We start from the raw sequence: 12847 nt of genomic DNA, 5'->3' as shown, positions 1-12847 counted from the left end.
TTATAATATGTTTCCTTCAGTAATCAAGTTCATAAGTGAATGTGCATTGTTATTAGTGGTACAGCTATATATGTTTGCACATGGTTTTAACAGTCAATTCATATCAACATCTGACAATTAAAGTGTATGTCTTTGTTGAGTGTACTATAAATATATCAAGGTAAATATTTTAAATTTTGCTATAATATAATCCCAATGTATAATTTTTCCCAATCCTGTGCAATAGCACCCAAATACATTTATTTGCCATTAGATTCAATACAGTAAACACTGACTTAGTAATTGCTTTGTATTTTACTGTAGATAAGGGTTAGATGCAAGAGTTGTCCTGTGACTGGTCAAGCATTTTTGTGCACGCCCTTTTTGGTGTTGGCCACACCCAAAGAAGTGAGTTTAAGAAGGTGTGTGTTGGACGTTGTATATTCATTGCAGCTGGGATTCCCCTGAGGAAATCGACTTGTGACTCATTACATCTCCTTCAGAAAACAAAGGTGAGTACCCTTAAGCTTGTTGAACCTTAGAAAGCCCAAATATAGATTTTTTTTTTTTTTACCTTTCAGATGTTATTGTAAAAGGCCACTGATGCAGAAAATAAAGAATTTTCAAGTTCTTTACATTTTAGTAAAGTTTAGGGAAATGTTGAAAAAATGCATTTCTGTATTGTTACTCACATTCTCTGAACTAATTTACAGAACACCTAAGGGTTAATTTGCAGGGTAGACTTCTAATTTAGCCCCAAAACAGTATATACCATGAATAATAATCAAACAACGGCATTATTTTTTATGAATAGTCATTTATAAATTAAAAAACAAAAACAGAATAAAATTGTATTTACAAAATTTAGTCTCCGTCCCAACTTCACCCATGTCCACTTACAATGATAGTAGTAAAAACACCTCTTTTCTGTGTAAAGTAAAGATGACTTTGCTGCATAGCGTGTTGGTTTATCCATTATTGCAGTGTCTGCAGCTTCCTCTCTGCGTCTTCTCTGGAAAATGTGCAATTTCTCAGCAACCGATAACCTTGTCACAAGCATGGTGTGTTTGTTTGGTTGAGACTCGCTGATAATCACTGGCTGGGAAGACTCTCAGTTGTTGGTTTTTACCATCCACTTCACTGGCATCTTTATCTGACTGTTCATCACTCGCATTACTGTTGTCTGATTCCATTTCAAAATCACTCTCTCCACATTGCAACAATCACATCCTGCACATAGGATAGAAGACCTGTCTTTGCTTGTGGCATTCAAAATGTATAAAAACAGATAATAATAAATAAATATATGTACTAATGATACAAAACTATTATATGACATAACCTGATGGAAGAGATGATGGATGGCCAAGTGTTCATGATTGAGAGCTAAGTATTTCCAAACTAAATAATATCGTACAAATTGATCCTAAATCATTTATACATTCAACTAGATTCACACAGTCCTGCCTCATTCGCTTATCATGCTCGCTACTAACCATACCTAAATGAGTAAGTGCATCCCCACAGAACATTTACATCCCTATTTCATGTCCATTCACACCTGTCCCCAAACAATGCACCAGCCACCCCCCTAAACATTCAAAACAGCCAGAACCTGTTTCTAAGAAATGTAACAGGCAACCATTTGAACAACAAACAAAGCCCCAAAAAAGCCCAAAATCAGTTACATGTATTTTTTTCTACTACTACTACTGACTACAAACAGAATCAGTTTCTGCCACAGAAACAGAAGTTTCAAATACTACAACCACTACAAAAGATGGTTGTAATATTACAACTGTGTGCCTTACAGCATTAAGTGTATCCCTGGGTTAAAGCACCTGTTCATATATGTACCACATACTGCTTTTGTGTTGATAGTACATTGTGATATATAATGACTTCAAAATGTGTTGTGTTTTCCTACAGAAAATGGGTTGTAGGTCCCAGGCTAAATTTGGCACCATAGACGACCCTGAATTTATGGACTTGCGTCGTGACTTCCAACTGCTCTGTATAAGTACTTGCTGATAAATTTAGTGAGTGTTGTCATGTAATTTGTGTATTTGTATGTCGCTATTGTTGTGACTATATCTTATAAAAGCTTGTGTGTTCTGTATATTCCAGTAATCCTGCTTGGACACAGAAGTAACGCACCAGGAGCTCTACCAAATGTGTGTGGACACTGCAGACAGGGCACTTAACATGATGGCGTGCCTACTGCAGGAGACCAGGGCTTTCCAAGAGGAAAATGCCATGTTGCGTCAGGAGTTGTCTGAACTAAAGGCTCAAGAGTCAGAACTGAGAAGAAAATTACACGACACAAGGCAACAGACAAACAGTAAGTAGAGTTGATATGTAAATCATCAATATTAATGTTTGGAAGGTTTGTGTGGAGAAAACCAAGACTATCATGTATACATCATGAATATTATTGTGTTTTGCAGATGTCACTGATGAAGACATGACAATAGATGAACCAACCGAGACTGAAATGCATCCTTTGGTGTTGTCAAATGGTAAGTTATATCTCTGTTAGTGTGCTACATTTAAGAACCCATCTTTACATGTGCGTGTACTTGAAGTATACTACTTGACATGACTGTATTGGTTTTCTTGTCTGTTGCAGATGAACAAGACCCACCAAAAGAAGCCCTGCAATCTAAAAGCTCACCCTGAAGAACTACAAAAGTACAAAACTACATTTATGCACATTGTTTATTTGACAATATACAAATAATTGCTATTACTCTTTTTTTTAACAACTTGTGTAAACTTTTTTAACATGTCAATAAAACTTCTTTTTCAAATATTTGGCTGTGTGTAGGTTTTATAAAAAGGTTCTATTTGCCCACCATGCCAGCCCTCTTTTGTGATGAATAGTACTCATAACTTAAAGACTCAGTCACATGGTCTCACCAACATCAAAACAACATGCATTTATTTGCCAAGTGTGTCTGTTACTCTGTGGCTGTTGACTACCGCCAAATAACTGCACCACTATATGCAACGTCCAGCACCTACATTTGAAAAAGTCCATGTGCAGACCCACCAACCACGTCACAGTCAAACATATGTGAAGTGCGAGGGCCCGTACATCGCTGCTTGCAGCTTTAATTTTAAAGTGAGCTTCCTAAGCCTTGGGTGGAATTGGAAAAGAGAGGTATCTGGTTCTTATTTGAGACCTCAAATTACTGCTGTGTTCTTGGAAGATATGTCTTCACTTCAAAGGTGATGGGGAAACAAATTGAAGTTTGAACATTCCTTTTAATTTATTATTGCATTTTTTTAATCTACAAAAAACTACATCCATCCATAACTAATGAAGGCTCTTGTAGAATGCATAATAATTCAGCATGACTCTAATTAATTCAATTATTGCTTGTGGAATTGCCTTAATTAGGTGTTAGCCTGTCAGTACAAACAAGATTGTATTTTCCCACTAAAATATTATATATTAAAATGCTACCATGATTATTTGATAAATGAATGAATGACCAGATACCCCTCTCTGCCCGGTCTTTGTAATAAGAAGATTTTCTCTTAATAAATATACCTTTATTATTCCAAATATGGACCATATGTGGGGTTAAATTATGCTTATGCAGTTGTGTTCAGAATAATAGTGTCTTTAAAAATGTGAGTAAAACCCCAAATCCTTATAATAGCTTTTATTTCCACACACGCAAATGCAGCATGCATATCATGACTGTTCTGTTGGTTTTCTATTACTCTACTACACCTGCTAGTAATTATTTGCCATGTAGGAATATAATTTCTACCAAAAGCAGTGACTGATCTGATCTGATTCCCAATAAGGGATGACTTGTTAATGAAAAGCAGGTAGCTTTCAATGACAGGTAAGTTTAAGAGAGTATATTTATCAGCACCAGTGGTGCAAAGTAACAAAGTACATTTACTCAAGTACTTACTGTAGCGTATGTACAATGTTAAAGTACTTATACTTTATGTGAGTATTTCATTTTCTGCAACTTTATAATATTACTCGTCAACATTAGAGACACAAATTGTACATTTTACTGAACTACATTTATGTGATAATTTTAATTACTCTGCAGATTTGGATTATTGGAAAAAAAAAAAGAAAAAACGGCCTAAAGGCATTAAGGCATTAAAATGAGCTCCATCTTTACCAGCTGTAACAATAATGTGATGAACACATTATTGTATAAATTATGATCCAATAATATAGTATATATAATTCTAAAATGGAGCATTCTGTGTGATGAGTACTTTTACTTTTGGCACCTTATTTAAGTACTTTTATCTAAGGGTGAAATGTAACAGATTTTGTGCATGGTCAACACTTGTTACTAAGGTAAAGGTATTTTAAGTATAATCATAGAAATGAAGTAGAAAAATGTCCCGTGACTGCTATAGTTAAATATGATAACATTAGATTATCATGACTCATAAATTCATGTAAAAGCAGAATTTTACCGTTGTAGTCGGTTGAGGTGGAGCTGACTGAACTGCTAACAAATAATTATTTTCATTATGGATTAATCTGCTGATTATTTTCTCCATTAAGCTTGTTTGGTTTGTTAAAATAGAGCAAATCATCAAAACCTTCCAAATAACTTTCTGTTGATTGACTGATGGACTAATTGTTTCAGGTGTACTTGTATAAACTGTTGGGTATAAATCACTACAAAACATCATATTTTATGAACTCTGTTATGTGTGCAAAAATCTTAATTTGTAGTGAAAGTGACCAATAGAGTGAAAAGTACAATATTTCCCTCTGAGATGTAGTGAAGTATAAGATTACATGAAAACACAAAGTATAAGTACTTCAAATTTGTGCTAGTTCTTAAGTAAACGTCCTGACGTCGCTGATTCCAGGGATGAAGGTTGAACTTTAAATGTGTTGTGTGCCTGAAGAAAAAACACAAGAAGCATCAAAACATTTTGGTCTCAAAGTTTTTGTTTCACACAACAATCATCAACACTTGACATGTAAAAAATGTACAGTTTAGGCCCTTCAAGGCAGAATAAGCAATCAGCTGGGTGCTCCAGCTGGTGTTTTCAGTAAAATGTTCCTCTGCTGGCCGCTAGATGCTCCTCGCTCTCTTCTAGAATACAAACTCAGTTGCTGTGTCCCAGTTCCACACTGCAAAGTATGTAGTAGTAGTAGTAGTCTTATCTTGGTGGCGATTTTGACAGTCTAATCTAAGAGATGATAAGTATTAAAACAAAGGTCTGTCAGGAGAGGTTTTCCTTGACTGACTGGTGTCTCTCACCTCAGCTCACCTCAACATAGGTTTTTGAATTTATTATCACCTTTAGTGATCAATCAATAGACCAGAACCTGCTCCATATTATTTGAATCAAAAGCATGAGAGCCTAATTTGAGTTTTGACCGATATTTCTGAACATCTTTTTATACAAAAATGGAGATCGATGCAATTTCAAAATACGACAATGCTCTCAAACAGGCTTCATCTTCATCCTTTGGCGCCCTGATATCCAGTCGCCAGTCACTTCTTCTTGTTCTCTTTGCAGGCGACCACGTATCGCTGAGCCACATTGAGCGGAGGGGAGTAACCGTCTGCGTATGATGTGTCCTCAAATAGCACTGAGTAATCGTCCTGAGGCTGAAAACAAACACATGCTGAGGTTAGTTTGGCGGTAGGCTCTGACATCCTGAGAAGAATCTGGGGCAGCATTTTCCTCAAGTTGCATATTTTTAGTCAGGAGAAGCTTTAGATTGAAAGCTTCAAACATGACGATATCCAACAAACAAAACCAGGATTCAGAGGATTATATTTTGGATGTGACAGAGTTTCTTCCGTGCACAGACTTAACTCTGTCGTCTGCACTCCAGGATTAGATTCTGAGCAGACTGTAGATCTGTAACAAGTGTGAGGCTGTGTTACTGTCAGGAGGCCAGACAAATTAATGGCAACAACTATGACACTGTTTCCTGGTTGGTGGGTTTATCAGGTGTGTTAAAGGGATTAATGTGGCTGCTGTGTCATCTGATCAAACGGTGATGATTTAGAGACATGAGAGGGAGGAGGCATGTCCAGGGCCTGTGTTTACCCATCTCAGAGAGGGGGAATAGGGCTGTAATGGTTTGTGTATTCCAGTTGAACCGTCATGGTACAGATCACAGTTCAGTGCACACAGCTCAGGCAGAATACATAGTACAGTATGTAGACTGATGCATGTAATGCGGTACCAGGTTCTTGTGAGACAGTCACAATATGGTGAGTGCAAATGAAAAGGCCGAGCTGGAAGACCTGCCCGGCGGTAGTAACGAAGAGAGTTGTGTTTAGGACAAGGACGATGTATCTGCATTGCTCCACCGTTGTTGGGGATGTGATGGGAAATACATCCAGTATGCTAACTGCTAATTACTTGGACGAGGAAAAAGCAAACTGTATCAGTATTTTCAGTTTCATAGCTTAACAGATGTTTTACAGCCTGTTGTGACCGGTTGCCTTTGGGGCTTGTTAAGTGTTAGTACAGTGGAATACAGAGGTTTGTGAAACGTTCATTATTTTTATAATGAAAATGAAAAGAGAAGCACAAAAAAAATATTTTTTTGTGCTTCTCTTAAAAAAAAACCCCAATGATCTCCCAACTTTACAGCGACAAGAAAAATGTACCTTTGCAGCAGTGATGATTCTGGTCCATCACTCCCAGTAAAGTATCATTTATCATGGACTTCCATAGACAAGCTCACCCAACTTTTGGCAGAGTGCACAGTGCATTGATATCTTAACTTTGGCATCATACATTAGCACCATAGATCACAGCAGAGTTTTTAACCCTTGCTAAAAATACTGCAGAGCTGAGTGCTGACAGTCTCACCCTGTGTGGTGGAGTGTGGATGAGGGCCCGGTAGAAGCAGGTGGTCTGGGGGTAGAGGGCCAGCACCAGCTGGTCCTTGCTGAACAGAGCTTCTGGATCTGTCTCTGGGTTGGCCTTCCACTGAGGCAGAGGGATGATCCGCCGTCTGCTCAGAGTGTGTCTCCTGCACACACACGTACACACACTTGAGACACATGGAGGAGCCTGGAACTGGTTGATGAGATCCTCCTTGAAAGACTACTTGTGAACATCTCCCTGCACTTAAAATTTACTGTTACATCCAGCTTGCAAATACATTTTTTTCCTAGTCTTATTTTAAATGAGTACTCATTAAATTGGGGGGAAAGTATGTATGTGACATTTGGCAATCAGGAGGATGTACCTCTCAAAAAATACACAATTTGTGGTAAAACCCTTCTCATGTTCAGCTAGAATAAAAAACTTTTGGAAAACCCATGATCAGATTAAACCTCAAAGGAACCAATTAAGATTGCTTAAGATTAAGAAGAATTGATTAAGAAGAAAAAAATGCCTAAAGAGAAGACAATGATAAAGTTCAGAGGTTGAAAACACAGAAGACATCAGTGATGTTCATAATCAAGTATTAAGAAGAACTCACTCTTTGCCCTCTTCATCAATGTCGTCCACTTCATACCTGCAGGGAGAGGTGAGGAAAAGATTCTGTTTGACATCGATTAAACAGATTTCCTGGGAGTTTCAGAAACATTCAGTCTAGCTGTGGTTTAACATCCTGAAGGTCAAACCCTTATATCTGGAATATTTTACAGTGTGGGGTTAAAGTTATGGAGGTTATGGTGAAAGGTTACTACATTTATTTAATTAAGCTCGAGGGTACCTGTACTTTACTTGAGTGTTTCATTTTTATCCTTCTTTATAGTTCTACTCCACTACATCTCATAGGGAACTATTGTCCTTACTGCAATACATTTATCTGACAGCTTTAGATACTTTTCAGTACTGATACTTTGTCTTGATAAGCTAATAGTGTGGACTTTTACTACTGACACTTTAACTACACTCTGGTTATGATATGCGTGTTTAAACTGTATGATGCTCTTACTTGTTGGTTGAGTGGTTGTAGCTGACCACCTCAGCCAGGATCCACTGCTCGTCTCCGTCCACGGCCTTCACCCTCGCTGCCACCTTGTCGCCCTGTTTGGCCACGTAGTCGCTGCTGGCTGGGGTGGCCCCGCACAGAGGAGGCGGGCTGAGAGAGATTAATACAGAGAATAGGGATGAGAAATACTTATTTTAGCATGTATGACTTTAGTTGGTGTTTGTGCAGAGCAGCAGCTCCATCTGTCAGAGCAGCTTTGCTGTGGAGTGAGTTTCTGCCTCGACAAATATTCAACATTTGGTCACCAGAAGTCATTCAAAAGCTGTGAATGAAGAAACAACACTTTCATCGACAAATAATATAAAAGAAAAGATAAAATGTTAAGGGGATGTGATTGGGCTCTGACCATTATATTTCATATACCTAGCTATATTTGTGTTGATTTATTCTATTATACTGCACTCTAGTCAGCAAACTCAATAATCTGGAAACTGTGTGTCTACAAGCTGTAAAGAAAACAGGGACAAGCAGCAGCTACCTCTCCCCCGGCTTGCCAATCCACAGGGGGAGCGTCATGGCTGACTGCTGGAGGAGTGTCATCAGGACGCCTCGCCTCATCGTTTTTCTGGGAGGGTCGCTGTCACTATAAACTCCCGCCATCTTAGCAGCTGCAAAGAAACATGTTCAAATTACAAAAACCACAAGTTACGAAAATCCTGTTGCAGATCTTAGAGAGCAAAGTTTGAATTTGATCAGTATCTCTCTTCATCACACACATACCTATTCTCCTCTCCTCCAACAAAGACTTGATCTCCGCTATTTTATCAAGAGCATGACGCAGAATGCTGTGAGGAGTAAAAGAAATAAGTGAACAAAGAGTACAGTGAGGATCAACTCTAACACCTGGACAGAAATGCTCTCGGGCTAACATGAAGGAAAACTGGACATTACAAGACAAACTGAAAATTTGATTTTGATGTTCTTGTGTCCAAGTGAACATTACACCTAAATGGGGGTGCTGGAGGAAAAATCAGGGAGGTTAACACATCATTTAAATTATAGAATATCCAATGGCTACCTTACAAGATAATTTGTTTGAGCTAAAAGGCAAAACCTGTATAGCAAAAATACATCAAAAACAATTTTAATTGCAAATACAGACCATCAACCCAGACTGATAATAGATGTCAGGGTTAAGTGAAAAACTGTGTATTTTTTTTTTAATTAACTGATCGCTGTGTGTGTCCTATAATAAAAACAAATAACCTTTAAGCCAGTTAAATTAAACCAGTTTTTTTAAATCTTAAAAGCAGGAAAACATTCATGCCTAGTCACCCCCATCCTTTGTAAACCCATTTAATTTTTTTTTATCAACTGTTAATAATGTTGGTAAAAAATAGCAGCAAAATAAGTCAAGCTGAAACATATTTAAATAAAAAAGAACATGTCTCTAGGCATGCATGTTTCTCATTAGTCATTGCTGTGCAAATGAAAATATGTTGCCGAAAAATGGCCTAAAGACACAGCCTTGACTGAAGTTTTTGCTCTCTTGTTCGTCTATTGTTCCTGTATTCCCCCTGATTAGTTTGACAACCACTCATCTGAATTATCTTCCCCCCATCACCCAAAACCCATTCAGTAGCTTTAAAAAGGAAGTGACAACGCACCTGCACTCTGCCTCAGCATCTGCTTTGGCTGTGGTGTACAGTCCTCTAAGCTTTGTCCGGTAGTATGGAGAAGCTGAAGGAGACAGAGGAAGAAGAAAAAAGCGTTGAGTGAAAAATCAAACAGTGGGGGGTGGGGGGTGGGGGGGAGAGTTTGCAATGTGAAAACTGACTCTTGTTTTCTGTCTGCATCCTCTCATGTGTTTTTTGAATGTTGAGCAGATTATGTTCACTGCGTGACCTCTCCTCCTGGAAACAGACGAGATTATTTGGATCTGGTTAACTTGAAGGAGCATGAGCATTGTACTGTACATCCAAAAAAATGGCAAACATTTACTCCCATAATCAGTAGTAATAACTATTAACCAATGCCACCAACTTACCTGGGTCTGTTTGATGAGCTGATGCAGCTCTGTGAGCAGCTCGGCAATCTTGGTGTCTGCTGACATGTCTGTACCTTTAAAGTGTTGGCATTCAGACATAAAAGTCTTATTAGAACAGTGTTGATACATACAAAACTCCATGAAGAGATCTGTCATTTTAAAAGGCCTCGTGCATGGCTTTTGGTTTGAAAAAATACTGCAAGCAGTTACTAGTACCAGAACAATTGTGTAATAAATTTTAACACTGTAGTAAAATTGTACATTGGATGAAAGGCGAATTAAAATGTAGAGCCTACCACTTTTGGTTAATGTCAAGCTGGGCTGTTATATTTCCTGAATAACCATGTATCTCTGAATTGGCAGATTTCTGAATGGGGGTCAATGGTAAATAACGTAGCTCTGTGAGCAGCTCGGCAATATTGGTATCGACTGACATACCTCTACCTTTAAGTGTTTGGCATTCAAATAGATTTTTGTGCAAACAGCGTTGATACATACAGAACCCTATAGAGAAACCTGTCGATTTAAAAGGCACGAGCCACGGCCTGTGATGGGAACATAAGGTGTCAGTAGGACCAGAAAAAATCGTAACATTGCATCAAAATGGTATATTAGATGAACGCCGAATGAAAAGTGGATCCTCCCGCTTTGAACTGATGTCATACTAGACTTTTATGTCTCCTGAATAACTAGGTATCTTTGAATTGACAGATTTCTTTATGGAGTTCGGTGCCAACTTTTCTGATTGTGAAAAATGGTTCGTATTGAGGCGAAAGCGAGACCTATGGCATTTTAGGTTTACACGGTGGGAAAAAATGCACAAATTTATTTTCGTAAAGCTGGCTGAAATGCTAACTTTAAGTTTGGTAAGATAAATAAATAAATCAAGTTAACGTTATTGCGCTGACTGAGTTAGCAAGCGGTGTGTTTCGCTAATGTTAGCCAGGTTGCTAAACTGCAAGCTTTCTTCTCATGCAAGAAAGCATCAGCTCTATATATTACCCCTTTGATAGCTTAATATAAACGATATGCTTTATCTTATTCATTCCACAACATGTTACACTACTCACCGTGTTACGTTTTTCAGTTTAATTATTGTCGACTTGCTAACAACACAGATTAGCTCCTACTTCTTCTTCTTTGGTGTTAATACGGTGTTGGCAAACTAGTTTTACACACTGCCACCAGCTGGACAGAGTGTGGAACTGCAGAATTGACACAAATGTAAACGATCTTAGTATGTTTTTGGAAATGAATGTAACAGCAGTGGTGGAAGGCAACTACGTACATTGAACCAAGTTTTGAGTTACTTGTACTTCACTTGAGTATCTCAAGTTTCTGCTACTTTATACTCATACGTCATTTCATGTCGGAGGGAGATATTGTAGGCTCCTTTTTACTGACTACTAACTATTGATCTCTGGGGAAAACTCCCAAGCAACTCAGCATTAGGCTATATAGAACAATTAAAATGGGCTCCACTTTACCAGCTGCAACAAAACACTGATGCGTGAATCATTAGAATCCAGTAATGTTATATTCTGAAATGGGTATATTTCAACACCGATACTTTTGCATTTTGAATGCAGGATTTTTACATGTAACAAAATATTTCTTTGGTATTGCTACTTTTACTGTAACAGTATGCTTATGATGTTAATTTATTAAGACTACCCATAACCTTGTAGCTCTTACATAAAAAGATGAATTGTCACCATCACTACGACATTTTATAAGGACTTTGTTTTGAATTGGGAACATTTGATGAAATATGCAGATACAATACTTTTGACTTATTCTGTTAAGGAAAATAAAAGCAGGCTCTTAGTACTTTTGCTTAGTAATGCTCAAATTGCTTTACTGTGTAGAATTTGTACTTTTATTTGTGTAAAGGACCTGAATACTTTCATCGCCGCAAAATGATATCTGAAAACATCCACTCATATACTGTACAGTACATATCCATGGAATAACCTGCAGACAGTCCTCCTGGAACCACACAGATGAGCTTGTAGACCATGTTTTTGAGCCTATGTTTAGCACGTGATGATGGTACTTTGGCCTGTGCCAGATGTCACATACAAACTGTGTTATCATCACACGTTGTTGGCAGATAAACATCCTGTGAATTAATTATTGATTAATGTTGTCTGCAGTGGTGTGATGCCCTAAAACTGAAGCCAGTGTGTTTATGAATGAGTAGTTTATCATTTTAAATGTGAGCTAAACACATTTTGATAACCACACCTTCAGATAAACTTTATGAATTCATAAATTTGAGTGTCAGCTCTTTTCCAAAGAGCCAAATTTCTGAACATGGATACAGGAAATAGATACAATAATAAAACTGCTGTACACATAAAGCCCCATATCAGTGTTTTAATATTTTGTACAGTATGATGATCAGATTCAAACATCCAGGCTCAGAAACAGCTTCTTCTCACTGTGTGATCTGTATGTGCATCATTTTATTTTATAATGTACAATATTTTTTTTTTAAAAAAAGATATTTTTTGGGGCATTTTTTGCCTTTAATGGACAGGACAGTTAAGTGTGAAAGGGGGAGAGAGAGAGGGAATGACATGCAGCAAAGGGCCACAGGCTGGACTTGAACCCATGCTGCTGCGGCAACAGCCTTGTACATGGGGTGCTTGCTCTATCACTAAGCCACCAACGCCCCATAATGTACAATATTTAAATTATTCTGCATCTTTAGATATTTTTGGCCAATGTAGGAAATGTTAGGGCCCATACTGGTCCAAAAGTTGGACTAAATCTGACATCTTAGCTTTGCATAAAGACTGGAAACAGGGGGAAACATCTAGCCTGGTTCTGTCCAGAGGTAACAAAATACACCTACCAGCACCTCTGAAGCTCACTGATTAACATGTTTTATCTTGTTT

The 12847-nt window shown here is 37.9% G+C and overlaps 1 protein-coding gene and 1 long non-coding RNA gene across 2 annotated transcripts; one reads left to right on the top strand and one right to left on the bottom strand.

The window, feature by feature from the left end:
- Positions 1-432: 432 nt before the first annotated feature.
- Positions 433-3889, top strand: LOC144458593 (uncharacterized). Its single transcript, XR_013487981.1, has 5 exons — positions 433-491; positions 1909-2018; positions 2107-2320; positions 2427-2498; positions 2609-3889. It is a non-coding gene; the product is annotated as an uncharacterized LOC144458593 (long non-coding RNA).
- A 1020-nt stretch (positions 3890-4909) lies between these two features.
- sgf29 (SAGA complex associated factor 29) lies at positions 4910-11112 on the bottom strand. Its single transcript, XM_033645889.2, has 10 exons — positions 11015-11112; positions 9945-10018; positions 9735-9810; positions 9565-9637; positions 8678-8742; positions 8436-8565; positions 7901-8047; positions 7439-7474; positions 6820-6982; positions 4910-5597 (listed from the first exon to the last, which is right to left on the bottom strand). Exons 2-10 carry the CDS (start codon positions 10008-10010, stop codon positions 5481-5483), a joined length of 873 nt encoding a protein of 290 aa, XP_033501780.1. The 5' UTR covers positions 10011-10018; positions 11015-11112; the 3' UTR covers positions 4910-5480.
- Positions 11113-12847: the final 1735 nt, after the last annotated feature.

This window comes from Epinephelus lanceolatus, chromosome 18 (genome assembly GCF_041903045.1).
Source record: "Epinephelus lanceolatus isolate andai-2023 chromosome 18, ASM4190304v1, whole genome shotgun sequence".
In the NCBI taxonomy this organism is placed as follows: domain Eukaryota; kingdom Metazoa; phylum Chordata; class Actinopteri; order Perciformes; family Serranidae; genus Epinephelus; species Epinephelus lanceolatus.
This window is presented reverse-complemented; position numbering and strand designations above follow the sequence as displayed.